Source organism: Varanus komodoensis, unplaced genomic scaffold, assembly GCF_004798865.1.
Source record: "Varanus komodoensis strain SLA01 unplaced genomic scaffold, ASM479886v1 scaffold54, whole genome shotgun sequence".
NCBI lineage: Eukaryota > Metazoa > Chordata > Lepidosauria > Squamata > Varanidae > Varanus > Varanus komodoensis.
The window spans coordinates 4,968,425-4,994,922 of NW_025336142.1; the positions used below are offsets into that span (position 1 = coordinate 4,968,425).

The following is a 26,498-nucleotide window of genomic DNA, read 5'->3' on the forward strand; positions in this document are numbered from 1 at the left end:
GCGCTCCTCCGCCGCGCTCCTCGCAGGGCGGGCCAGACGCCCACCGCGACGCCGCCCGCGCCCCCGCGCGGCCCGCAGCTCGGCGAGGCGCCAGGCCGCGGGACGACGCGCCGCCATGGCAGACGGGAGGGCCGCGACCCTCGCCGAGTCCGGCTGGTGAGTGAGCCGCGGGCCCGGCCCGCCTGGCCGGGCTGCGGTCGCGGGGCCTTGCGAGGCTGGCCGCGACGGGGCCGGGCCGAGCGGGAGGACGCGGATGGCCCCGGGAACAGTGGGGGCCCCGGAAGGCCCGCGGAAGACCCGGGCGGGGCTGGAGGCTCCCCGACCTCCTCGGGCCCCGGAGGGGAGGGGAGGGACGGCGAGGAGAGGAGAGGGCCGCGCCTGGTGTTGGCGGCGGCGCTGGCCGCGGCCGGGTCGTGCGATCCCCGGGCACGGGGAGGGCCGGCCGGCCTGCGCGCTCTCCCCGCTCGGCCTCGGAGGCCGGCCGGGCGCCGGACAGCCCTCCAGGAGCAGTGCGATGGGGCCGTGCAGCGAGGCGAGGGTCCCGGGGCTGAAAGAGCCGGCCCGGGGCCCGCGTGTGTTCTTTGGGCCCTGTGGCTGAGTACCCCTCGAAGTGCGTTCAGTATCAGTGCAACATTGTCAGGGTATCTGAGCACTATGCCTTTGAGGACAAAGTTGATCTGCGCCCCCAGTTATCATAGGCGCCCACCTTAGTTAAAATGTATTAAGTGTTTCAACTTTTTTACTAAGTCTGGGTATGTAATCTGTGCATGTTAGTTTCACTTATTCCAGGAGCAAATGCTTTCTTAAGCAAAATAAAAGCAAAATCTATTTTGTGGTGATCACATATCCCGTCTCATCTCCCTGTGCAAAGAAGGACTTGCTTTTCTTCCAAATATAAGTTTTGTTAGAGGAATAAGCTGCATGCTTCTTGTAGTTTGATGCTCTTCGTTCTTCCCATGAGAAGTTGCCTTTGGTGTCTCTTCTGCACATACCAACCATTTCCTAGTTTCTTTATTTGTGAATGGCACAAGCCATTGAGTCTGTCATTTCTTCTCAGCCCTAAGAAGAAACCTGTGGCATGGTTTTGTGAAGGAGCCAATGCATTGAACTTTTCCAGCACTTGCAGTTCCTGTGCAAACTTACGTCCAGTTTTTAGTATCTTCACTGTTTGCAATACTGTATTCTTGTCCCATAAGCAAATAAACTTGTTTGCCTGCAAGTAGAAGTAGAGATACGGGTTTGTGCAGTATATTTTGTTGTCACTAAGAGAGAACTCGGCAGAGGAGCAATATTTGCATATGTTTTGCCCAAAATTCTTATTCAACAATGAGTTGTTCTAGTGAGAGAGAGTTCTATCAGGCTTTTTCCTGCAAGCAAACACCACTAACTGTTCAAGGTATTTAACTGGTAATGGTAAAACCTGGGAAGCAATTCAAATAATGTCACTGTCGCAGAATTAAAAGTGTTGTGGCTATCTGTTCATTGAAATACTTGGTCCTGTCAAAATTAAATGTGCAGAAGACAAATAGGGAGAAGAGTTTTTCATTTTTTCCTATTGTTGCTAACCATATGTTTTTCATTTTATGGTGAAAAATGTTGATTCTTGTGCATTGGCTATATACAGGCAGATACTTAACGGTCATGTAAAAGTAGTGCTAAGAACAATGTTTCCCCTGATAAACTTAAGATCATCATTTGCATCAATAGACCAGAAAACCAAAGTTATGGACCAGTCATGGCAGCATCAAAAGCCTGTTGTCACATGCTCAGTCCTTCAACTTTAGTCCTGGGGCATCAGCTTTGTCCCTGCCCTGTAATAAGGCCACAGTGTTGTCACCTGAAACCACTCATGACATCCTCAGGGTCTGTCATTGTGGGCCTGTCATCCCAGTTCCAGGAATCATCATTGCCGCTCAAGGACAGCCACTCTTTCCTAGGGCCCATAATCTCTGTCTGAGTTCTGTCATCTCCATCCCAGGTGCTACCACTCCAGGTCCAGGTCTGTCATTCTTCCACTAACTGTTCTCACTTTGATGGTCCCAAGAACCTGCAGGGGTATTAGTCTCAATTGGAAACTGAGTCCAGAGGGTGTAACACCAGTAAAAACCTTGTCACATCAAGCCCATGGATGTCCTACTTGTCGCCATAATTTCCCTCTTAGGCCTCAGAGCTCTGTCCTTTCAGTCTGTCCTTGCCATTCCCATCTTCTGGTCAGTATGTTTAATATGGTGAATGAATGAAGAGCTTTCTAAATTGCTTTATCACCAAATTTAAAATTGCAAAACAAAAACTGGGCTTACCTGGTGCTGTAGGACTCTTAAGGGCATTGCGTACAGCACTCTTGAATTGCACAATTCTGTTCATATTGGTCTTCCACATACAGTACAGGGAATCCCTTTCTCCAGTTTTTCGGCTGTGTTTGCAGTTTAAAAACTGGGCCAAAGTGATGAGAAGTCACTGAGCTATTTCTCATGCCATAGGAAGCAGTGTTCCTTGGAAGTGTTGAGATTCATTGTTGGTCTCTAAAGTCCTATTGCAAAAGAGACACTTGAGGAATTTTTCAGGATTTTATGAGACGCTCTGGGAATTATGCTACATATCTCGGGTTTTGTTGGAACAGAATATTTTATATCTATACACATTAATTATACCTTACCTGTTTTATATCTAGTGGATGTATGGACATCCACAGGCGGTCTGCAGCTATCTGTGTGTTCCACTCCGAATTTTAGCCATGGCTGGTTTTGGCCGTCTAGCTGAGGTTCCTCAGAGGCATAGGGGGGATGACTGAAGCTCCCAGTTTCCTCCCCTCCCTGTTCCCTTTCCTACCTTGCCCCAGGCAGGAGACCTGAGCGTGGATGCCCAACTCAGAGGTCAGAACTGCATCTCCTAATGCAAATCTGAGAACCCAATTTATTTTCTCCCCCTATCATGATGTCTAGGGTAAGGATATATTGATGACAAGTAATTAACTTTGTTTATTGTAACAGCATTCTTTTATATTTGTTATCTAACTTTGAAATTCATGGCTTTGGTAAAGAAAGCTGAATATTGTGGCATAGTGAATCTTGAAAATCTTATGTCAGTTTTTGAAAGCGAAATATCCAAAAAAGCAAGCCTGATATGCTTCCCTGTCTTAGTAAAGAAATATATTTACTTTTAATAATGCAAAGGAATTGGAGTGCAGACTGTAGGCTAGGTGATTGGGTTGGCTAGTTTACAACTGTGCTAAAGCATGTTTGTTCGCTGGTGTGAAGCAGGATTATTTTCTCTTTCTTATTAAATAATTGGAACGGAGGAACCTGCAGGCAAGCCTAAATGCTTTTCCCTCTGTAAGGACCTCAGGTGGATGAAAGAAAAATGATTGCATTTTATTTATTACTTTAAAGAATAAAAAAGATACTTTTTGAGCTGCAGTGTTTGATTGGGAATATTATGATTGGGAAGCTTATTTTTCCTTAGGTATTAGGAAACTTAAAAAAAAAAAAAAAACGAGCTGCACATTGTGGCCGGGTTTAATAGTTAAGGATTATTTGCAAGTCACCAACAATATAGTAAAGGTGTATCTGAATACAAATAGAACCTTTATCCTTCCAGCCAGTAGGTGGCAGGCTGCACTTCCTATGGGTATAAGCAAGAAGGGCTAATAACACATGTGGTTATTCTGCATAAGCATGTGTCCCCTGCATGTCTCTCTTTGAAATTTAAAATGCCTCCCCTCCGTTCTCGGTGAGCCTCAGCACAGCAAGGTTTTAAAAGAGGTTTTATAAGGCTAGAAGTTATGGTATCTCCTTCCCTTCTCCCCTTCCTTCCCACCCAAAGAAATTCACTCCATAGTTTTCTTTCTGCACTGTAACAGATATCCTTCATAACTCAGTTATCTTGTTGTAATGATCAGTATCCAGAGACTTAAAGTGCAAGGAAGTCTGTCTGTCTGTCTGTCTGTCTTTCCTTCTTTCCTTCTGGTGTGTCATGAAAAGTGGGTATGAGAGACTGAAGCCAACCGGAGTCAGGACTGGGAAATTAAGAGAGTTTAAAATTAAGAGTCATGAACATTTTTGACTGATACATCTCACCAATATTTGAAAGGCCACATGCTATCAGTGGGTGGACCTAAGGCAAAGCAGGTGTTGGAGGATAAGCTTGTCACCAGTTGTAACCCTACTCAGAATAAGCACAAGTTTTTTTTTCTAAATAGCATCATACATACTTAGCTTCTGCATGTCTGCTCAAAAGGAATCACCAGGCGACTTCTTCCCTAAGCCCAGTCCCTCTCTTTCTGGAAGGGAAGAAAAGTTCTGTCCAACTTGCCTCTGCTCAGAGATAAAAGCTTTTCTGGAGATAAAAGCTCTAAGAAAGGGAGGGGGCGTGAAGAAGGTGCACCCAGCTACTAAGTAGTTTTCTGATTTGCTACCCAAATTACTGAAATTAGAAGTGACAAATTCCTTAGTATTAGACAAAACAAAAAGCCTCCACTAAGTGGCTGGCTTTTGCTGAACACAGCTTCCCATAAATACATTATTTTGTTCCCAGTGTGTATCTTCCTAACATCTAATTAGGAAGCGAAAGAGGCTTTCTCTTGATCATCTTCTTTGCAGTTAAATCCATTTCTGCTCTGAAAGCAAACACTTTTATCCAATATATAACGTGCAATGAGATAACTGAAATGGTCTTTATTGGTTTTATTTGGGATTCTGTGTATGTGGTTGTTGCCTTTTCCGAAATTGAATTTGGTCATTGGGTTGGCCTGCTGCAGATATTCTCTAGGATCTATAGTCTGCAGTCTGAAAGAAGACTAGGGATTCCTTTTGCTTTGGATGGCATTGCCCTCTCGTTAGAAGGACAGAGTGTTTCTGGATAAGCCAAGTGGTGCATGCACCCAGCCTGTGTGAATTCTTGGGAAGTGTGGTGCTGGCTGTAGTTACTCATGTCTTAAGCTAGGGGGCAGAACTTCCAACCTGTGGCTCAGATTCAACCCTCCAGGCACCCCAGTCCATCCTGCAGTGCCTCTGATGGTTCCTCCAAGGAGTTGGGCTTGGAGTATGCCCTAAAAGGGTGTGCCTTGCTACTTATTTCGGAGGATGGCAGCAGGGATTCTTCAGCAGGGGTAAAATAGAATTCTCTAGATGTTGCTCCTATGGATGAATTTGCTTCTTCATCCACTCTCCTTCTTTTGCCTGTGTATACAACGTGGCAGGATGTGGAATCATTAGAAAAGCAAAATAGACCCAGCCAATTTATCTTCACACACTTTCCTTCTCTGTTAGATCTTCCACCAAGACCTTGGGCCTTCATTTGCTCACCAGCCCAAGCACCAGCAAAGCCCCCCCCCTCTGTGTGTAGGTCTGGGTCTGACCATGCCCATGCACCCCAGTCCAGTTTTATACTGCTGCCCTAAACTGTATTCAGCCCTTATTATGCACTGCTTTTTCTAGCATATGAAACTCCCACTCCATTCAGAGATGTCACAGCGAAGAGTAGCTGTTCTATCAGAGCAACATCTATGCTTTCCTGAAAATGGGACTTGTTTTATTCTGCCATTGCTTCAATGGGGATGGGACCTTTTGTTTCCGCACAACACTTGTGGAATGTTTCCCCCCTACATAATTGAAAAGGACCTGAAAGTTGAATGCAGGGCTCTCAGCAAAGAAAATATCTGGAAGTTGCATATGAATTTCCAAACATTTATATTTCCCTTGCTTTCAGTCTAGTGGATCCAAGACTACTGAGGCTGCTGATGGATCCAGGTGACTTTTTTCTTCAGAGGGTCAGTTTTACACAGTTTTTATAAGGCCTGTTGTCAGTTTCATGCTTTCCTTCTGCTTGTAGGAAGCAAAACAAAGAAAGATTGAACACTGCTGCAGAACAAAACATGCATGTGACGGCAATTTATAATATAAGCTGAAGCACTGTATATAATTACTAGTTTTTATCTGTGTATAAGGACTTTCTGTCCTGTCCACCCCCTTTCCTTTACCTGTCTTGAAACTCTTATCAAGTGCTCAAAAATCTATATTAATCCTTTAGTAAATCAGCCAGAACATCACAGAAATGTTGCGAGCTTTCAGATCTCTAGATATCTTCATAAGGTAGGATGTTAACAAAAGGCAGGTTTGAGGCAGGAGATGAAAAAAAATTAAAAATAACTCTGGCTTGACGTTGAAGTTCAGAGCCCCAAGATGAAGTGGGGAGGGAATGATAGGTGGTCCCCTCGAAGGAGTGGCTTCGGGTGTTCTTGGAAACATGAAAAGCAGCAGTGAAACTCCCATCTGCTTTGTTGCATGTTTGTTTCTTGTGGCTCTAGCATTTCAGTTGTAAGTGGCTTTGGGCAGGGATTGAAAAAATGGTGCATAAAAGTAGCAGTATCGCTTTTCATTTGGATACCAAATGATACCAAATTTGGGTTGTGGGTTTCTTCGGATGCTTTCGGTAGTGTGTCGGTAGTGCCTTGAGTAACCTGGAGCATCCTGCTTTGTGAGCACTCTAGTACCATATGCTAGTTTCTCTTTATCCTTCTGTTTGCACCAATGTGGTTTTATCAAGGTGGGTGGGGTAGGGTGGAAAGCTGCTGTTGTCTCTTCAATCTAGATGTGGGGAACTCGGCTGGGTAGCCTTCACTGCTTTTGATTTCTGTCTCTCTGTGCAAAGCTGTGTCTATTTTTGCCTGCTCTGCACATTGTGTTGAAACTAATTGCTTGGTCTTTTGAATTCAGATGGGCATTTTCAACACTGCTGGCCAGTGCTGTAACAATTGAATCTGAAGGAGTGACTGTCTCCAAAGGGAGTTACCCTTTGGATAATACATAGAAGCACTTCCTATAATATCTGAAGCCATTCTCCATTAACTTGAGGGGCCATACCACGTTGTTTTTATCAATTGCTATTGTTTTCTGGCACTGTTGACTCCTTCCTTGCTTGCCATTCTCCATTAACTTGAGGAGTCATACCACGTTCTGTTTTTATCCATTGCTATTGTTTTCTGGCACTGTTGACTCCTTCCTTGCTTGCTTGCTTCTGTTGTTAGTTCTAATAATTCTGTATGCAAGAATGCCCTCTCTTTGTCTGCCTGTATGTGATTTGCTCTTAATAGTATCTCGCTTTGACACATGTTTGCTGCCAATGCTGCAACATGTTGTCTTTTGCTTGGCATAGTAGAGATTCTTGACAGTGACTGAAGGTTGGGGAGGTAGGTTACAATATTCACAAATATTCCAGTTTCTCAGGAAACAAAATTGTCAGTATATTTGCAATCTGGCCTATTAGAGGGAAGAAAAATGCTCCTTCTGGTGTGTGAAAATGGATTATACTGGCCTTAGGGCTAAATGATCTCTGTAAAGTGAGTTGAGAACTGGGAAGTGTTCACTGGAAACAGGGAAGATTTGGGGGAGCCCAGAATCCAGATGGCCAGAAAGAGTGCAGAGTAGGTAACATACTGAAGGAGGGGGACTTGGCGGAAAGCTAGATGGGGGTGGGGGTAGTACAGGAGAACACGAAAGCTTGATAACACTTAAGGTGTTCTCTGTGTGTGGAAGCGAAGAGTAGGTGTTGGAGTGGAAATAGGAATGCCATGGAAGCAGGCTGGTAATATGGCTGCAGGAAATTGAACAGAGTGAGCTCTGGGATGAAAAATAAGTTCCCCTGAGAAAACCATGGGGAGAAGATGTGTAGAGTTGAAAGGGGGAAGAGTCTGCTGCATGTTTGTTGTTGTTGTGTTGTATGAATCAGCTCAAAATTGTGCAGAATCCGTGTACTTTCAGGCCCTTGCTCCATTTACTTTTGGCTTATCATAATGGGAAACAGAAGTAGAGTGACTGACCTGAGCAAAGAAAATTTCCAAAATTTTTATTACAGTCATAGCTTTATTATGACAACTTAGAGGTCACAAAATGTTGTGCACGGTCTCAGGTACTCCAGAACTCTGGATCAGGCTGGCTGGTATACCTTTTGCAGTTCCTTAGGAAAATTTTCTCACTTTTGTTTTGATTGACTTTTTTTTAAAACCTAGCCCACATCTCAAGCTAGGTTAGTATAAAAACTGTCTTATGTTTCTATACTTCTGTTTTCTATCTACCAGGAAAACTGTACTGTTTTCCTGGTAGATAGAAAAACTCTACTGAAGGATGGAGTAGATAAATAACTCCACTGAAGGATGGAGACTGTTCTGGAGTCTGAGTTGATTTTCATATTTTCAAAAATGGTGGAGTGAGGTGGGGGGAGGGGAGAGATCCCGTGTGTAACCTGAAACTGTCTCTGGATCTGGTAGAACCCAATCTGACTATCTGCAACCTCCACCCATTTTCCATCTTAAGACTGCAACTTTTTGCTTTGTTTATCATCTTGCCCAGTGAAGAGTTCTGAAGAACCTGAGAGTTTGCAAAATGATCTTTTAATTTAAGTAATAAAAGCAGTGATGTGAGTGTTAAAAATTTTCTGTTGGATGCATAGTTATCTTTGCATTTTGAATTGAGACCTGATAGATAAATCTAAGAAAAAAACTACCTTGATAAGTAATAATGAACTTTGATAATTGGTCGGTTGTTGTGCACAGAAAATGCAGGTATTGTATTACCTTCAAGGGAGTGTGTTTGTGGCCCCAGAGAATACAGAAGAAGTAGTTGACTTTTAATATAGTCAGAGATGGGGAAGCATGGGACTGCCTCACTGGTGTATTTATAAATAAAAATAAACTTTAAAAGTGAGAGCCAGTTATCATAGTGGTTAGTGTGTTGGGTTGGAACTAGTTGCACTGAACCTCAATGGGTGACAGACCATTGAGCTTACCCTGCCTCACAGAGTTGCTGTGAGGATAAAATAGAAAGGAGAACTGTGTAGGCCCATGCTCAAGTTCCTTGCAAAAAGAAGAAATATGGCATAGAACCAGAGTTGTAATTGCATCCATGAGAGCCAGGATCGAAGGAACGTTAATTTCCATCCCTCTTGCATAGCCAGCCCCTTAAAAAACTTCTGCAAGTAAGAAACAATAAGCTTGGCAGGAGGGGTGTGTGACCACCACATCTGGGCAAGCCATTGCCCTTCACATACGCATCTGCTCCTCCTGTCATTGTGGTGTGGTGCTTACAATGATAGCCAAGGGTCCTGGTTTAGCTTTCAAATCAGCTGTGGAACTCACCGAGTAATCCTGGGGCAATCACTACTTTTAACTACCCATCTCACAGAGTAGTTGTTGTGAGGATAAAAGGGTGTTTGGGTGAAGTATTTGTGCTATGGTCCTTAAAGGAAGGCAGGATAAAATTTAAATAAATACTTCTCCCTCAATCAACCATTATACATCTACATCTTCTCACTCTCTGTAAACGTCAGCACTACCACTATACGGTTCCATCTTCCTGTTTTAACACTTAACTATATATAATATTAGGGATGCAGGTGGCGCAGTGGTTTAAACCGCTGTGCTGCTGGACTGGTTGATCAAAAGGTCGCCGGTTTGAATCTGCACAATGGGGTGAGTTCCCGTTGCTCCGTCCCAGCTCCTGCCAACCGTGCAGTTCGAAAGCATGCAAATGCAAGTAGATAAAAAGGTACCACTTCGGTGGGCAGGTAACAGAGTTCCGTGTACTTCGGTGTTTAGTCTTGCCAGCCACATGACCACGGAGACTGTCTATAGACAAACACTGGCTCCTTCGGCCAGGAAACAGGGATGAGCGCTGCCCCCTAGAGTCAGGCATGACTGGACTTTAATGCCAAGGGGAAACCTTTACCTTTATATATAATATTTTCCTGTCTTGAATGGCAACATCTGTCTGTAGATCTTGATCAAAAACAATGGTGTTAATGAATCCCCAAAGCAATAGCTTACAAATGTTAATATTCCAAACTAACCTAGCATAATGCTTACGTTAAGCTTTATATATAGAACTGCTAAGTTCTAACTGCTATAGAACTGCTAAGCTCTCTAATCTGTTTTGTAATCAGATTACCAGCTATTGTTTGGGGAGATTTTTTAAAATAGAGCCTAAAAGTTTGACTTACTTCATTATCTGTAAAAGTGTCCTGTAACTTGCCAGTAACTATACCTTTCCATTTAACTACATATTTTTACTATATATTTCCTGCAAAGATAAAGAGGGCACAAATACTGTGAGAGCCCTCTGTGATCAGGGACAGAGAGTCCTTACTGCTGCTTACTTAGCCGTTTCTGCAGCTGAAGGGAGGATTCGGTGGTGTTTCTACGCTGGTTCTGCCATGGCTCTTTGTGGCCCATGCATAACAAATGAATGCCTGCTTGTCCTGGCTTACAGGTATAGTGCAAACCTTATGTAGGGAAAAGCAAATGTCCCAAAGTAAATGGTACATGATTGTTTTTAAAACAGTGGGGTATTGTGGCTGCTAGCCAAGGGGGTAGCTATGTGGCCGGCAGTTTCTCAGCTCTGTATTGCACTAGATCATGGGTCCTTAAACTGCGGCCCGGGGGCTGGCTCTGTCCCGCCATGCCCATTTATCCGGCCCACCTCAGAGGTTTTCAACGTACTGCTCGTGCACCTGCACACCATGTGCATGCCCGCCACTGCCTGCCTTGCCCCCCACGCTGGGAGGCGGCAGCTTGCTCGCGCAGAGATCCTTTTCGACTCACTTGGAGAAAACAATCTCCAAGTGAGCAAGCCGCTGCATGGCGGTGCATGACGCCCCTGCCTCGCCTGCCCGCGTGCGTACCCCCGCCTCAGTGCCCGTGCGCCCTGCTGGCACCACCTTTCTGGCCCGCGTCCAGCATGGTACCTTTCAACTGTCCCCCTGGTGAAAAAGTTTGAGGACCCCTGCACTAGATGCTGATGGAATGAGCTCCTAAAGCTGGGGTGGTGGATCTCTGGGCCTCATTCAGCCTTCCAGGCTCACTTAATTTCCACTTTCTTGGTAAAGGAAGAATGGATGGGAAAGCAGGGCCTTTCAGGTGGCAACTCTGTTGACTTCCCTTCCCAGGAGCTTTTCCCAGCCTTGAACTGCCTGCAGAAAGCTTCGCTTCTCTCTCACTTTTCCTGACAGGGAATTAAGACTGTCTCTGAGCAGAGCAAGCCCCTCAGTGAGCAGTTGCCGGATTCTAAAACAAGCTGGGTAGAAGTTGAAGGGCTCAGTCTTAAATGATCCCTGCAGTGCAGTTGCTTGCCAAGACCTTGCCAGAGAGATTTTGCTGACTTTGGATCATTCGGCACCTGTTTAATATGGCAGATGGTTTACATCTTTCGGAGGAAGTGCATTGCATGGAATACGATAAAATAATTATAGCATGGATAAAAACATCACTTGTTTTAGTACTGCATACTTTGCATATTGTACTGTATAAAAGATACTTTCAGACTTGATTCAAAAGCAGCTTTCTTGGTATAACTATTCCTCAATTAACCAGAACTCCTTGGGATATCCAGGACACAGGCATGACAAAACAAGGTTGGGTGCAGGGCTGAATCCTGACATGTGCTCAGGGAAACAAAACCTCTGGAATAGGAGAGTGCTGCACCATTTGTTCCTGGAATCCAGGGGGCTGGAAGAGTCTGTGTACTGCCAGCATAATTCTTTGCATGGGCTGGGAGAAGCAGGAAAATGTTGATTGGTAATCTTCCTTTTGGTGTAAGCAGATTGTACCCCAATTCAGATGGGAGAAGACCAGAAAGGTGGTGAGATTTCCAGTTGGGTGTCCTGTACTTCTCATGGTATTTATATATATATATATATATATATATATATATATATATATATATATTTAGTACATTCCATAGGTTGGGCGCCACCGCAGAGAAAGCCCTCCTCTGGGTGCTCACCCTCCTAATGTCCCTCACGGAGGGCTCCCGGAGAAGGGCCTCTGCCGTCGATCTCAAGGGGCGGGAGGGCACGTATGGACGTAAGCGCTCCTTTAGGTAACCAGGACCCAAGCCATTAAGGACTTTATCGGTAATAACCAACACCTTGAATTGGGCCCGGACTTCAGTGGGGAGCCAGTGAAGCTGATGGAGGACTGGAGTTATGTGAGCACAATGCCCAGTCCCCGTTAGCAGCCTGACAGCTCTGTTTTGCACCAATTGAAGTATCCGGACCGTCTTCAAGGGCAGCCCCATGTAGAGCGCATTACAGAATTCTAGTCGGGAAGTCACCAGCACGTGTGTCACTGTCGCCAGGCAGTCGTTCTCCAGGTAGGGGCGCAGCTGATGGATTAGCCGAAGCTGAAAGAAAGCGCTCCTCACCACCACTGTTACTTGAGCTTCCAGCAAAAGCTCTGGATCGAGGAGCACTCCCAAGCTGCAGACCTTGTCCCTAAGAGGGAGTGCAACCCCATTCAGGACAACAAGATTAAGGTCCCCTTCACCGAAGCCCGAGCCGCCTACCAACAGGACCTCCGTCTTGTCTGGATTGAGCTTCAGTTTATTGGCCCTCATCCAGCCCATTACCTCGGCCAGGCACCGGTTCAGTCCAGCCACTGCCTCACCTGGATTGGTGGAAAAAGAGAGGTAGAGCTGGGTATCATCAGCGTACTGATGATTCCGCAGCCCACACCTCCTGATGACCTCTCCCAGCGGTTTCATGTAGATGTTAAATAGCATGGGGGACAAGATGGAACCCTGCGGAACTCGATGGCATAGCTGCCATGGCGCAGAGCCATAGTCCCCCAGCACCACCTTCTGGAATCGGCCATTGAGATAGGAGTGGAACCACTGCAAAGCAGTGCCTCCGACCCCCAGTCCAGCTAGCCTATCCAGAAGGATACCATGGTCGATGGTATCAAAGCCGCTGAGAGGTCCAGGAGGACCAACAGGGACGCACTCCCCCGTCTCTCTCCCTGCACAGGTCATCATACAGGGTGACCAAGGCAGATTCAGTACCGTACCCGGGTCTGAAGCCGGACTGAAATGGGTCCAGATAATCAGTTTCATCCAAGAGTGCTTGGAGTTGTCCCGCCACCACCCGCTCTAGCACCTTGCCCAGGAACGGGATGTTGGCCACTAGTCTATAATTGGCAGCCACCTCTGGATCCAGGGATGCCTTCTTTAGGACTGGTCGGACTACCGCCTCCTTTAAAGGGGCAGGTACCCAGCCATCCCTCAGGCATTGACAACCTCCAGGATCCAGGTTCCCATCCCATGCTTGGCGTTGTTAGGTAACCAAGATGGGCAAGGGTCCTATAGGCAGGTGGTGGGACGTACTCGTCCAAGCACCTTGTCCACATCATTTCTTTTTCGCCGTCCTCACTGCCACAGCATAGGCCTGATAATGGGCTCTTAAGTGTGTTCTGTCAGATTCATCTCGTGATTTTCTCCACCTACACTCTAAACGTCTCCCAACCTGCTTCATCGCCCGTAATTCAGGTGTATACTAAGGAGAAGAGTAGGCTCTGCCCAGCAGGAGAGGACGCTTAGGAGCAATGGTGTCAATAGCCCTGGTCATTTCCCCATTCCATAGTTCGACCAGAGCATCAACAGGAGCACCAGTCTTGTCAACTGGAAATTCCCTCAGAGCCTTCAGGAATCCGTCCTGATCCATCCAGCTCTGGGGGCGGACCAACACAATCAGGTCCGCACCCTTACAGAGGGAAAGGCCGCTCTCGAGCTCAAACCTCACGAGGTATTCCAGAGAAAGCAGTATGTAGTAATGTAGAAGCTTCATGAAAGAGGCAATGTATCAAATAACTTTTCCACACAGGTTCCAAGTTGTTATTGTTCCCCTCCAAGATATCTTCCTGTTCCCTGTTTCTTTACTCTCCAGTGAATAACATTAAATCTGTGTTTCATGGGCTGCACCAAAGTAATTTATATCCTTTGTAGCTTTTGAAAAGTGAGAAAATTGCTCTTTGGTTCATTTATCACTTATACAGGATAGTATGGAGTTCGCTTTTGTATGATTTCTACAAATGGAAATTGAAGAAAAATCCAGTGATACAAGGTCTGATCTCCCTCCTTTTAGTCTTCCCTAATGGTGGTGTAGCTCTGGACAGCTGCCACAAAAATTCTGGTGTAGCTCTTTTATGTTGCTGGTATTTTTAAAGTGCATTTCATTCTAATTACAGAAAGTTAGTTCCTAGCTGTATTTGGTATCCATTATGCTTTGACATTATTTGATGTTGCGTTTGTGTTTCACATAAATCTTGTAGCTTCCGGGTACTAACAGCAATTTGGAAATTTGTCATATCTGCTTTGAAGTATTGCTATAGAACTTCAAACAATGACTTAAATGATCAATGTACAGAAAGTGCTCTGGCCTGTAAACCCAAGTAGACAAGTCCTTTTTGAACCTCTGGTGCAGTCATCCTTGATTGATACTTATTGCAGCATCTCTCACTTGTGTAATGATGTGGTTTCAACAAGGTTCTTGCCTTTCCCATCAGTAAACTAAATTTAGTGATGCTTCTGATCTTGGATCAGAAATGCTTTCTCCTGCAGGCTTTGAGATAAACGAGTTTTCTGCCTGTCTGTTTAATGACTGACATATTTAACAGCTTAATGAGAAGAGGTATATGCTGTTACTTTACTCTACATCAATTGCTGATTCACAGGCTCCCCCGCTCCCTACCCTAGCTTCATTCAAAACTTACTTTCTGATGTTAATTGCCAAATACTAGTTTGAAGCATATCTTGGGGATGGGAGGGCAAAGGAGAGCATCAACTTAATCTAAAGCACCCCAAGACTAGACCCCACAACCTGCCTAGTCAACTTGACTTCTAGAAACATTTAGAACAAGTGATATAATATTTTTAGGTCCACAGCTACATTAAATTCCAGCCCAAATCAGGGGATGCATATTTAATATTGTACCTATATACTTGCCTTTTTCCACCACTTTCCCCCTTTTTCAGACTTAAAAGCGAGAAAAAGGAATGAGGAAAAATCTCATTGTGATTGCTTCACCATCTACTTTAAGTCAGGTGCATAACTCACTGTCTGGAGATAAATTGCTTAAAATAGACTTAGACTTGATTTAACCCCAAAGTCCCATCCCCCCCCCGCCATGCTTTTCTTGGAATATTTAGGGCCACACTGCACATTGCATGAGAGATTGGTGGGTGGTCATTTTGATGTAATTTTCTGAAATCGCCATGGGATTGTGCATTGTAGATTCTAATCAGGACAAGGTGAGAAGTCAAACTCTTTCTGATGCAGAAGCAGCTTTCCCCCTTATTTGTTGCGGAGAGGAAAAGATAGATGCATTGGCATCCAAATTACTACCTCCTCCATGATGATTTTTAGAATAAGAAAATTATGGGAAATCAGGCACTTTCTTCCCCGAGTTGTTTACGCCTTAGGGTACCGAGGCTGATGTTCATAGCTAATGGCTTGAAAGCTAATTGGCTCTTTTTTGTCTGTAACACTGTGGACATGAACATGCAAACCCAGCATTATTATGACCTTAGAATTACACCTCTAACCTTTCCCTTATTTACTTGAACCCTGCAAGTTTCCTTAAACGTCCTAAAAGGTCAGGGCGGACATGGCCAATCTCTTTAGCACAGCGACTTTCACAGTATTCTAGGTCGGATCCAATTAGTCATGACACACCACTAATTTAGTTACTGACATGATTTTTAGTCAGCCCCTTTGGCTGCACCCTCAGTGAGCCACAGTGCAGACTCTGGGAAGCCTTTGCCAAGCCACAGGGGACCTTTTGCCTTCCTGGACGCTCTGCATCAGGCCACCATCAGATGATGAGCTGATTGCTTCTCCTCCCCTCCCCTCCACCAGCCATATTACAGGAGGGCAGGGCGCCTGATTCCTAAACCCTGAAATTATAACTCGAAGCACATCAGCCAGCCCACCACTGCAACAAATAGTGGGGTAAAATACGAGTGCCCTCTGAGCGTGAATACCTGCTGCAAAGAGAGAGCGAGAGAGATTGATTGATTGATTGATCGATCGATTATAAGAGACGTGGGGAAATACGCCACAGCCTTGCAGGCAGGAACCCTCATCTAGTGTGCCACCCTTTGTGTCAACGATTTGTAGGCGTCCAATGGAAATACTATCTTTGGCCTCTCCTCCTCCAGCAGTCTACAGCCACACCACACGCTGCTGTGTGCTGAATGTACAAACCCTTCCATGCACCTTAGAAGCTCACTGGATAGTCTCTGTTCCAGCAGCCCATCTGAGATGTGATTCAAGAGTTGAGCTTACATTTCTAAATAGTACTGGTAGCTATTGAACTTTTTAGTAAATGTGTCTAAGGATCACAGCCATATGATCCATGTGTATATTTACTGTGATGCATTTTTAACCGTATTCTCTTTAATGGGCAGCATTTCTAGATTTTTTGAACAGTTCGCTTTTCATAGCACCTGAAGATTGCATATTTCCACCAATCCTGTTTTGTTACCTGGTGGAAGGCTCTTGTGAGAATGCAGTGAAAAATGCCTAATAGGATAAAATTTGCACTGCTGCTTCTTCCCATTCTTCTCTGGTCATGTAGATAATGTTGGAAAGTTAGTGTATATAGATTTGACTGCTATCTGGATTAAAAAAAATGTTACAGCAGTTACATAGTGACCAGTAGCTGAGCAGTTCTCAACAATGAAAATATAAACTATGACTTAAGATGCAATAGCAGTGTTTAAATGCGCAGTGTAGTAAGCAAAAACCAAGATAAAATGTAGGTGCAAAGATATTAATATTGTAACAGATTTAAAATGACAGAAAATGACTCACCAAATGCCTAGGGAAATAGTCTTCACACAGCACTGGAAAGAGCACTACGGAGGTGCCAGGTGAATCCCTCTGGGAGAGCTCATTCTGCAACAGAAAAATGCGCCTTGCCTTTGTTGTTTGACTTAGGTATGCATACGCAGCTAGAATTAAGTCCTTTTGAAGCCTTGCTTCTGAGTAAACCCACGTAGGATTGCTCCATGCCTAAAAGCTGCACAAACTTCATGAAAGAGAAGTGGGGATGTATATTTAAGCTGGTCCCATTAAGTTTAAGAAGATTTTAATGCTTGCTGCATAACCAGAAATCTCAAGTATACCACTTAATAAAACTTGTGTTAGATTTGAAACTAACCATGATGTTTTTTATTTGGAAATTATCCCCCAGTTTTAAAATTACAGTTAGTTTTAACCAGAATTTGCTATGTAGCAATACTTCCATCCAGTGGTGATTCCATAGCTGTACATCATGGCTTCTTATGGATGTCATCAGACAAGATCATTCTGTTTGTCCTTTTAAAATATTTGGTTTTGCGGTGAACATAAAATGTTAGCATAATATATGGCAGTTTTCCAGCCATGTCTTTTGTCATATTATGCCACATTGTAGTCTGGCTTCATCTCATCTCAAAACATATTTGAATGATATTATGAAATATACATAATTAGTTTAATTATTGAATTATGTGGCTTCTAAAATTGAAGTCTGTTTTACATTAAACAAGATTTTTAACTTGCCAGCTTAATGTTAGGAAAACATAAAAAAGTAGTCATAGAATTGTTTGCTCATATTTTTTATCAGTTGCTACTCATTTACTTCTAAAAATGATCAGTTAAAACTAGAATAATTTGCATACGTATTGGACATAGCCTCTAGCTAATTTATTGTTTAATTTATATTGTTTTATTGGATTCTATTTATGGTTGTGAGCCGCCCCGAGGCTTCGGCGAATGGGGCGGCATAGAAGTCCCCTAAATAAATAAATAAATAAATAAATAAATAAATAAATAGCTCGTGTACCTACCAGTACAGCTTTTAAAACACTATTTTCTTTATAAATGTTCTACTCTAGTTTTTTCCTCAAAACGAACAAGCCATCATATTGTAAATGATAAGAATTTGCTGTATAGAAAGCAGAGAGCATCTTGGTTCTCTTTGTACAATATTGGTATCGCCTTCCTAAACTTTGCCACTCACTCCATACTACTTGTGTCAATAAAACCTCTGTCCTCATTCATCTCCATCCATTGAAAAGCTGGGCAAGATTCACCCTGTAGCACATCCTGTTGTTGAGATGCTGCAAAGCTCCCAACTTGGAAGCTTACATGCATCCAGTCCAGAGTGTGATTCAACCTCTGCATTTTTGCTGGAAGGCGTTTTTGCACAACTGCTTGAGGGTGCCTTAGACTGGGAGGGAAAGAAGCTGATGCAACTTCCTCCTGCCTGCTCTGGTTTCCTCCCTCCTCACCCCATGAGCTGCACCTTTCAATTCCTCTGAGAGATTTTGTTGCTGACTGATTCTTTGTTAACTTGTAGTTAAATATCTGTAAGAACTATGAAGAGGGCTGCCTTTGTTTAGTTTCATATATAGAAGTTCCACTTTTAGTGGTATATACCATCATTCATTCAGTCAGTCCACTTGTGAGTCACTTTGTGATCAAAACTGTCAGTGATCTATATAAATGGTCAGTAATACACTGGAAAAACACAGTTAAATACAACAAGAAATAAAGGCAGCTAGAAGTACAGCTTAAAATATTGGAAATGCGGTGTTACTGCACCTCTGTCGAACCTGGTCTTAGAAAATAGGCATAGTTATTTTCACCCATGAGTAATTCCAAATCTCTTGAGTGATTTCCTGCCATATTAGAATGCAATCTTCCATTTGATGTAACTTTCCAGGAAAAAGCAGTGCTGTGAATAATGTTATCTGATTTAGTGTGTTAGTTTTACTCTGCATTTTCAATATGCACACAAAATATCTCATATTTAGTAAACAGACCTAAAACTGTAGTCTTTGTCAATTTTATGAGCGGTCTAATTATATCAAAAGTTTTCCCAGTAGCTGCAAAACATTGAACTGAGATATTTGCTTAGGGGAAAATTAAATTAACCACACAATATAGCTTAAATGTTTTATGCAAGCACTTTCAAAGCCTTATGGAGAAATTATTTTCTTGGAATATTTATGAAAATGTAAAGAATAGTATATATCCTTCCTTACAATGTGTGTGCTTATATCCATCAAAAGTTATTCATCAAAAATTGACTACACTTGAAAGAGCCCTCTGTTTTAGGATACATACTCAAGGAGAGCTGATTTATCTTATATCAGCAGTTTAATTTCCTTTTGCTGTGTTAACTGCAGCACCGTCAGCCATGCCCACTCACTGTGCTGCTTATTAGTTGTGTTTCAAGCTGAGAAGAAGCTGATTCAGAACAACTCAGCATAAAGATGGAGGTGTGTCTTTGGGCACAGGCCACGAAGCTCGGACAGGTTCATGTGACCCCATCGGCAACCGTGTCTTTGGGCACAGGTCAGGAAGCTTGGACAGGTTCATGTGACCCCATCGGCAACCGTGTCTTTGGGCACAGGCCAGGAAGCTCTTGCACTCATGTCCGGTTTGTGTGACCCCATCGGCGGCTCTTGACCACTGTGTGAACAGAGCGCTGGACTCGGTTGGTCCTAGCACTGATCCAGGGTGGCTGCTCTTGTGTTATTAAGTGAAACCATGATCACAGCCTCAGCTTCCTTCAGTGTGCTATTGAGAAAAGTTAGCAATAGAGGGCAAATGCGTTCTGTGTAAATGTGGTCCAGACCTAGCCGGGAGCCAGCTGCACTGTGCACAGGAAGGGTTGTCGTGTCTTATTTTTTTCTGCTCCCCATGGGCGTGTGAGCACTCGGGTTGGTCAGTGTTTTCCTTAGAAGAATAACTTAAACCATTTTGTATGCTATAGTTAACCCCTTTAGCGTGATTGATTGTGCTACAAAAGCCCAGACATATATGGTATCAAAATTTTTCCACAGACATAGAGTAGTGCAAAAGCCTTCAGTACTTTTGTTTCTGCCCACACCACTGAGCTAAAGCTTTAGTTGTGCAAGCACCATTGCACAGCCTGTTGTGCAAGCAGTTACGTACCATGCTTGTACAGCCCATTGGAACTTACGCTTCTTCAGGACCTTGCATAAGCACCTGCTCATTCGAGAGGTTTGGCAGGGCTTGGCTAGTGCTGTTGAGTTTGCAGAATGATGTCATTGAGTACCACCCCATAAAGGCCACCTTAATGGCACAGTTGAAAGCATACTCTTCAAATAGTTAATGTACCAGAATTGCTAGTAGTACTGTCTTAGCTGAATCATAATTTTCTGTTCACCTTTAAAGAATCTGATTTCGTATTAGTTGCAGCGGACAGAATAAAGAGATGAGGATTTTTTAAAAATGTGTTCTTTGTATATGGAACTAACTTTGCCTATTTTCTCTTAATAGGTACCTGTCGGATGAAGGAATCGAGGCTTGCACAAATTCATCTGACAAAATCAACATAAATGATATTATCCTGATTGCACTTAATGTAGGTAGAATGTATGAATTTTCAGATAAATTGTTGCTTCTCGTGACCATTCACTTACTGATTTATTGATAATAAGAAAGATGAATTATAGTACTCTAAAGTGTGCTCTTTACAATAAAAAGTACTAGAAGAATTGAAAACAGTCTAGAATAGTAATACGCAATTAAAAAGTTTTGCCTAGTATTTATTTAACTGTGGATGTGGTAGAACCAAAATGTTTCAAAGGACTGTGATTTTTTTTAAAGTTCCTTTCTTTAAAAAAGGATGTAATGGATTTAAGGTACTGGGGAAAGATTTTCAAGACTGAACAATCAACATTATCTGTGTAAGTGCAGGTTTACGAACATAAATAGCCTAAATTGTAAATATAATGTGCTGAACTTTCCAAACAGATAAAAGAACCAGTACCAATTACAAGACATGTTTTGACCATGCGGGTTTTCTTCAGTAGTCAAGTGTACAAAAATACTCAGGCTTATATGCTCATATATGCAATATATTATAATCAAAGCCTATCACATAAAGTGTAGAACTGTAATTTAAAAGAGATTTTTATCCATTTAAAATACATGATTGAAAATCATCATGTGACATATTAAGATAAACTGCGAAAACTCACCAGCTTTACCTTGTATCCTACCAATCGCTTCCCCGTCCAACTGCCAGAATGCTCCCCTTCCCCACTCTTTGCACTTGTATGCCTGACCTCAGAGAAGCATCCAGTGTCAGGGGCAAGTAGACTGCAGATCAGTGTGCAGTCTTAATTCCTGAGAATCCAAAGTACCTTACAGCCCCTCAGATGCTGTCTATAGCTATTCTTAATAGAATAGTTATTAACAGTTATATGAGAGTTAACTACTTTTAATACTTATGAGAATCCTATTGAGGACAGTAAGCTGGCAGATAAAGAACTAATTTTTAAACTTCTGAAATATCACGGTTTCTAATGCAAATAGGTAAGGAAAATGTCAACTCTTATGTTTACAATAGCAATGTATTGCTTGAAGGCAGGCTCAGCACAAACATTTGATGCATAAATTAGTTGATTCTGTAGCTCATCTGCTTGTCTAGGAGTAGAAAATGTAATTTGTGAAGGGCTCCATCTTGAGTACTAGCTGTTACAAGTGAGGTGTATAGCTACAATAAAATGAGTTTTTTCAAATTATGTTCTGTATATTACTATCTAATCTAATTTAGATTAGATTAGAAAACATTCATCTTTGAAATTTCAATGTTGCAAAAAATAGTCTGTTTTAAAAACATGAGTACTTTTATGTATTTGTATCTCTTGGCAAGATGAGAGCGCATGTTATAATCATGAGTTTGATTGTATTTACTTGTTCTTAGAAAGGTATGCTTACCAGTATGCTTCAGTGTAATGAAACAGCAGAATGGTTTTGTTTTATAATTTCATCCTCCCTCCCCTCCCTGTGCTCTTGTTACTTGTCTTGAAAAACAGTACTCTGATTTAACTTTTATTTTAACTTTAGACTGATTTAAGAGCCATTGGCAAGAAATTCCTCCCAAGTGACATCAATGGTGGAAAGGTAGAAAAGGTAAAAATACTGTTCCTGTGCTACTATTGGCTTGACCTGTTGAATAGTTATTTGTGCAGCTGTTCCAGCCAGATCGGTCCCTTTGCTCTGTCTTTCTTTTCCTTGTTCTATTGCTAAAGGCATCCACCCTCTGCAGAGGTTCCAGTAGAATTTCTAGCACTTTCTCTTAATGCTTACTTTATGTTACTAGAATGTGACAAAGGGCTTGTGTGGCAGACTGAGGTTTACTTGAAAGGGCTTTGAATTACTTTATTGTAAAGAAATTGGTTTATTTAGTGTAAAGTATTCTGACTTCTGTCTTAGAATTATGAGCTATAAACGTCTATAAATCTAAATGGGTTTAGAAAATACAAATTACTATCTGCATGCTTGGGGATATTTGCAAACTGCTTTTTGAAACTGGCTGACTTTGAATGTAAAAATAAACTAAAATTCTGGAGAATCCTGGTTCGAAGTCATGAGCGCTAGCTCTGGCAAGACTCTTCCAGCCCATGGGAACAGTGAACAAACCTGGAAGCTTTGTTACCAGAAGGTAAAAACTTGGTGTTAATATCGGGACTGGGACTCCTACTGAACAATCTAGAATCCAAAGCCAAGGATTTTTTATTCCTGCTTTTTGATCCCTGTCTTGTTTGGGAACGATATGCCAGCAGTTGGAATTGGATGTAAAACTAAGCTTTGTCTTGCTGACAAGTTCCTGGTTTGTTTGGGTGCTCACATACTGACAAACAGCAATGTGGAGCCCGGACTCTCATCAACCCTGGTTTACCACTGCATGCTAATAAGATGGTCTCTTTTCAGGTAAATGCAATAGTTTTTAGCCCCTCCTCCCTTTTTTGCTGCCACCTGCGTGGATGTGCATTGAATTGGTTGTGTTCTCTTAATTTGTGCTATTCATAAAAGCATTTTCCATTAAGACAGATACAGGCTGAAAATGTCATAGTGATTTAGCACCTGATAATTTATCCCACTGCTGAGAATAAAGTGATGCACAAAGAGTAAAAGTGCTTTCACGCATACGTGCACCATGTATCTGAGACATTAAATTCAGCTTGGAATAAATCTAACTCTTTGTAACATTATTTGAAACAGAGAGGACTATAGATGAAGTGTCTTTACAAGCTTAATCCAGTCAGCTAGCATTGAAGGAGGGGAAAAGAGTGAAAAATTACTCAGGCTTATGGGGGAAATGCAGAAGAATTGTCTAAAAAGCTTATGAAGGCACGATCCTATACATGCTTAGACAGAAAAAAGGCCTACAAATTCCCAGCCTGACTTAGCCGACTGTAGGAGAAGACCCTTTGTTTGTTTGTTTGTTTGTTTGTTTTCCAAACAGAATTATATGGTTCAAGGTTTGTATTTCACTGTTTCCTGCAAACTGTGATATTTTCTCTCAAGGGTAGAGATGGAGTTGGAGTATAGTTCTTCAGGGTCCTTAGAAGCATGACTTACAAACTTCAGCCACAAGATGGCTACCTTTGATTACATTTGGAGGAAAAAGGTTGAATACTTTGTTTTGTATACTTTGTTTTGCATAGGTAAAATGTTTCAAACTTGCAAATCGTCATCTTTTAAAGGAAATTGTTTCTGTTCAATATTTTAGAAAAATGTACAACGAATCTATGCGACATGCAATTAACTACTTATTTTAACAGTTATTAGAATACTTGGTTTAACATGCAGCGGTTTGGGTTACTAAAATTGGGGGTTTCTACAAAACTTTTAAACAGTTTGTAGATGAAATGAAGGGATGTACTGAGGGTGAGGTTCAGATGCTGTTGCTGTCTTTTCAGTTTTAGCTATTCAAGTAAGAGTTGCATGGCTTATATAAGGCCTGGCTTGGAAGGCACCATTGTATAATCAAACATAAATGATTTAAATATAACTCTCATGTGATAAGCTGAAAAAGAAAGGATGTTGCACCACTGCAGGCTCAGTTGACTGATAAAGACAGTTTCTAGATATGTTCATAGGGTCATGGGGAAGAGGGCAATTACAGTTAGAGATTTATTCCCAGCTTTGGAACGGGGACATATGTACCAATTTATACATAGATTTTCCTGTACTTGTTTTCCAGTACATGCAGGCTAAAGTGGAACACTTCTAAAATGAGTCTCAGCCTGTGATCAGAAGGGCAAGCACAAGAATTTGGATGTTCCTATGGTTGTTTACATTGTTTTGCTTTTCTTACAACACAAGCTTCATTTGCTTCAGAAAGCCCTCTCAATCTCAGAGGCAAGCTACTTAGACTGAGGCACTCTTGTGTGAGCAAAAAGCCATGCAGTTCTTGGGATCTTATCAGGGAGAAACTCAGGTGCATGCTCTTTTAGGGTTTCTGAATTCGACAGTGAATTGACACCAGTGCAAAGCCACGGAAAGTGAACAACGTTGATTTAAAATAATGAAGCCCTCTTTGTCTTGGTATTCACAGCTAGAAGGTCCGTGTGTTCTGCAGATCCAAAAAGCCCGCAATATAGCTGCACCAAAGGATAACGAAGAATCTCAGGCTGCTCCCAGAATGCTGCGTTTGCAGATGACGGATGGGCATACAAGCTGCACTGCAATAGAATATAATTACATGTCAAAACTAAGGTAAGCCGTGCTTGCTTTTGCTTCGCAGTGATTCTTAATCACGTCTGTTTGTTGCCTGATCACTTTCAATACTCTTGGACAGCGCGACCCCGTGTGCTGCCTCCAGTCTTCCAGACTCGGGAGTCTGGGCATCGAAGGGAGAGCAGATGGCGGGAAGAGGCACAGGTTGCCTCTGGACGTCCGATTGGACTGCTGCAGATGATTCTGGTTGTCTAGCTCTTTTACCTGGTCTCGCCTGGACACCATCCGAACATAGCATATTCTGGTGGAGCCTGCCTCCTCCCCTCACAGCCCCTAAAATGTCCAGAAAATGCCGCATCCAACTTCTCTGTTGAAACCCTGGTGCAGTTCTTTCCACACCAACTGGACAGCAGAAGGAATGTGCTCCCAGTCTGGGATCTTTGCTTTCATCCCAGAGCATACTTCCAATGTCAGAGTGAAATCTGTGGCTTCTTTGGTGCCGAGCACCAATAGGATTGTGCCCCTGAGCTCATAGACTGTTTCTGTCTTTGAAAGGTGCAACATGAAATGAGTTTGTTCCGGAAATTGAGAAGAAAGTTATTTGAATTTCTTTTTTATCTTTTATGTTTCTGCAATATTATGTAGCGGGCATCGGTTCCAGGTGCTAGTCTTTACTAAGGTGTGAAGTTCACTGAGTGACTTTAGGACAGTCACACCTTTAACCTGACTTACCCACAGAGTTGTGAGAATAAGAACAGAGCAGAGTCGGACCATGTGGGTTCCTTGCTGTGGGGGAAAAGATGGGATGTAAATGCAATCTTTACATATATGTGTGTGCATAATAGTATAATATATAGAAGGTAAAGAACTAAATTGTACATTGTATTTGTAAAATTGAGTTAAATGGAAAGCTTTAAATGGAGGCACATTATAGCTATAATTGAAGCTGTCCTTCCAATTACTTGGTTGACTTTGTCATGGCACTGATTGTATCTGTGCAATTAATGGGCCAGTAATGATTTTACATGGGGTGGTAACAGCTACAACTCCATCAGACAAGCTGGTTTGGCTGAGGCATGTAAAATGGGCTGAAGTTAATTATTAACTCACTAATGGTGTGCATAAAGTGAGTGTTTCCAACAGTTTTGGCACTGTGGCTCCTTAAGGAGTTTTGAGACACTCTTTTGGTACTGATACAAAATGTCTATCTGAAGGGAAGTGAAAAATGACTGTCGTGGAGGCTTGGGGATCACAAAATGCAATCACTCATTGCATAGAAAGGCAAATGATTGAAGCTAGAAAACAAGCTTGCAAGAATTCACAGGTTTCTCTTCTGTTGGAGCACCCATTTCACAAAAAGGTGTGCTGGATTTCCCAGATCACTTCTAAATAAATTCTTCTCAATTAAATTTTCCAAACGAATTCCTTCATAGTAGGAAGGTGCCCCCCTAAATCATTTTACCTAAATGCAAAAATCCTGCACACAGCTCTGCCCTTCACCCAAGCGCACACTCCGCTTTCTCACTCACGACTTCCCCTGACACCTCCCTCTCTCTCTCTCTCTCTCTCTCTCTCTCTCTCCCCCCCCCCCCTCTGTATCCACACAGAGCACAAGCACCCCATTCATCCATTGCAGAAATTCACTCATTCCACAAATTCCTTGCTGAGAGAGCTGTGGGGTATCACTGGTGGGGACCCACCATGGGCTAGAGCTTTCCTATGCCTGGACTTACGAAGTCCACACTCCACCTCTTACCCCTGTTGGGTCCCTTGCTTTATCTTTGACTAGCACACAGTATAACAGGTCTCTGCAGTATAAAAACCCAGAGAAAGCAGAATTTTTTTTCCAGCTAGTTGACATTTGAAATAAAAATTAAACTGGGGAGCCACCTGAGTGGGATGGGGTAAATTGGTGTCCTGCAACAGCAGGAGTTGGACTCCATGGCCTTCAAGGCCCCCTTTGGACTCTACTCTTCTATGAAATGGCCTGTGACACTTTATGCTGGAGAGGCCCTGAGGCTGTTTAAGGATTACAGATATTCATAGGGTTCTACCCACTATCTATTTTACATCTAACGGAAAGGGCCTATGGTTGAGTTAGGGATGAGGATGCCTATCTTATTGCATTCCCATAGAGGGTAAAGTTCTTTGAATTTCAGTTTCAAGCACCATTCTTTTGTTTCCAG

At 42.8% G+C, this 26,498-nt stretch overlaps 1 protein-coding gene across 1 annotated transcript in view; it reads left to right on the forward strand.

The window, feature by feature from the left end:
- The first annotated feature begins 77 nt into the window (after positions 1–77).
- TDRD3 (tudor domain containing 3) overlaps positions 78–26,498 on the forward strand; it is a 62,593-nt gene continuing 36,172 nt past the window's right edge. Inside the window, exons 1-4 of the mRNA XM_044448197.1 lie at positions 78–156; positions 20,119–20,203; positions 21,694–21,759; positions 24,191–24,351. Coding sequence (XP_044304132.1) covers positions 116–156; positions 20,119–20,203; positions 21,694–21,759; positions 24,191–24,351 — 353 coding nt within the window. The 5' untranslated portion in view covers positions 78–115. The remainder of the gene's footprint in view (positions 157–20,118; positions 20,204–21,693; positions 21,760–24,190; positions 24,352–26,498) is intronic.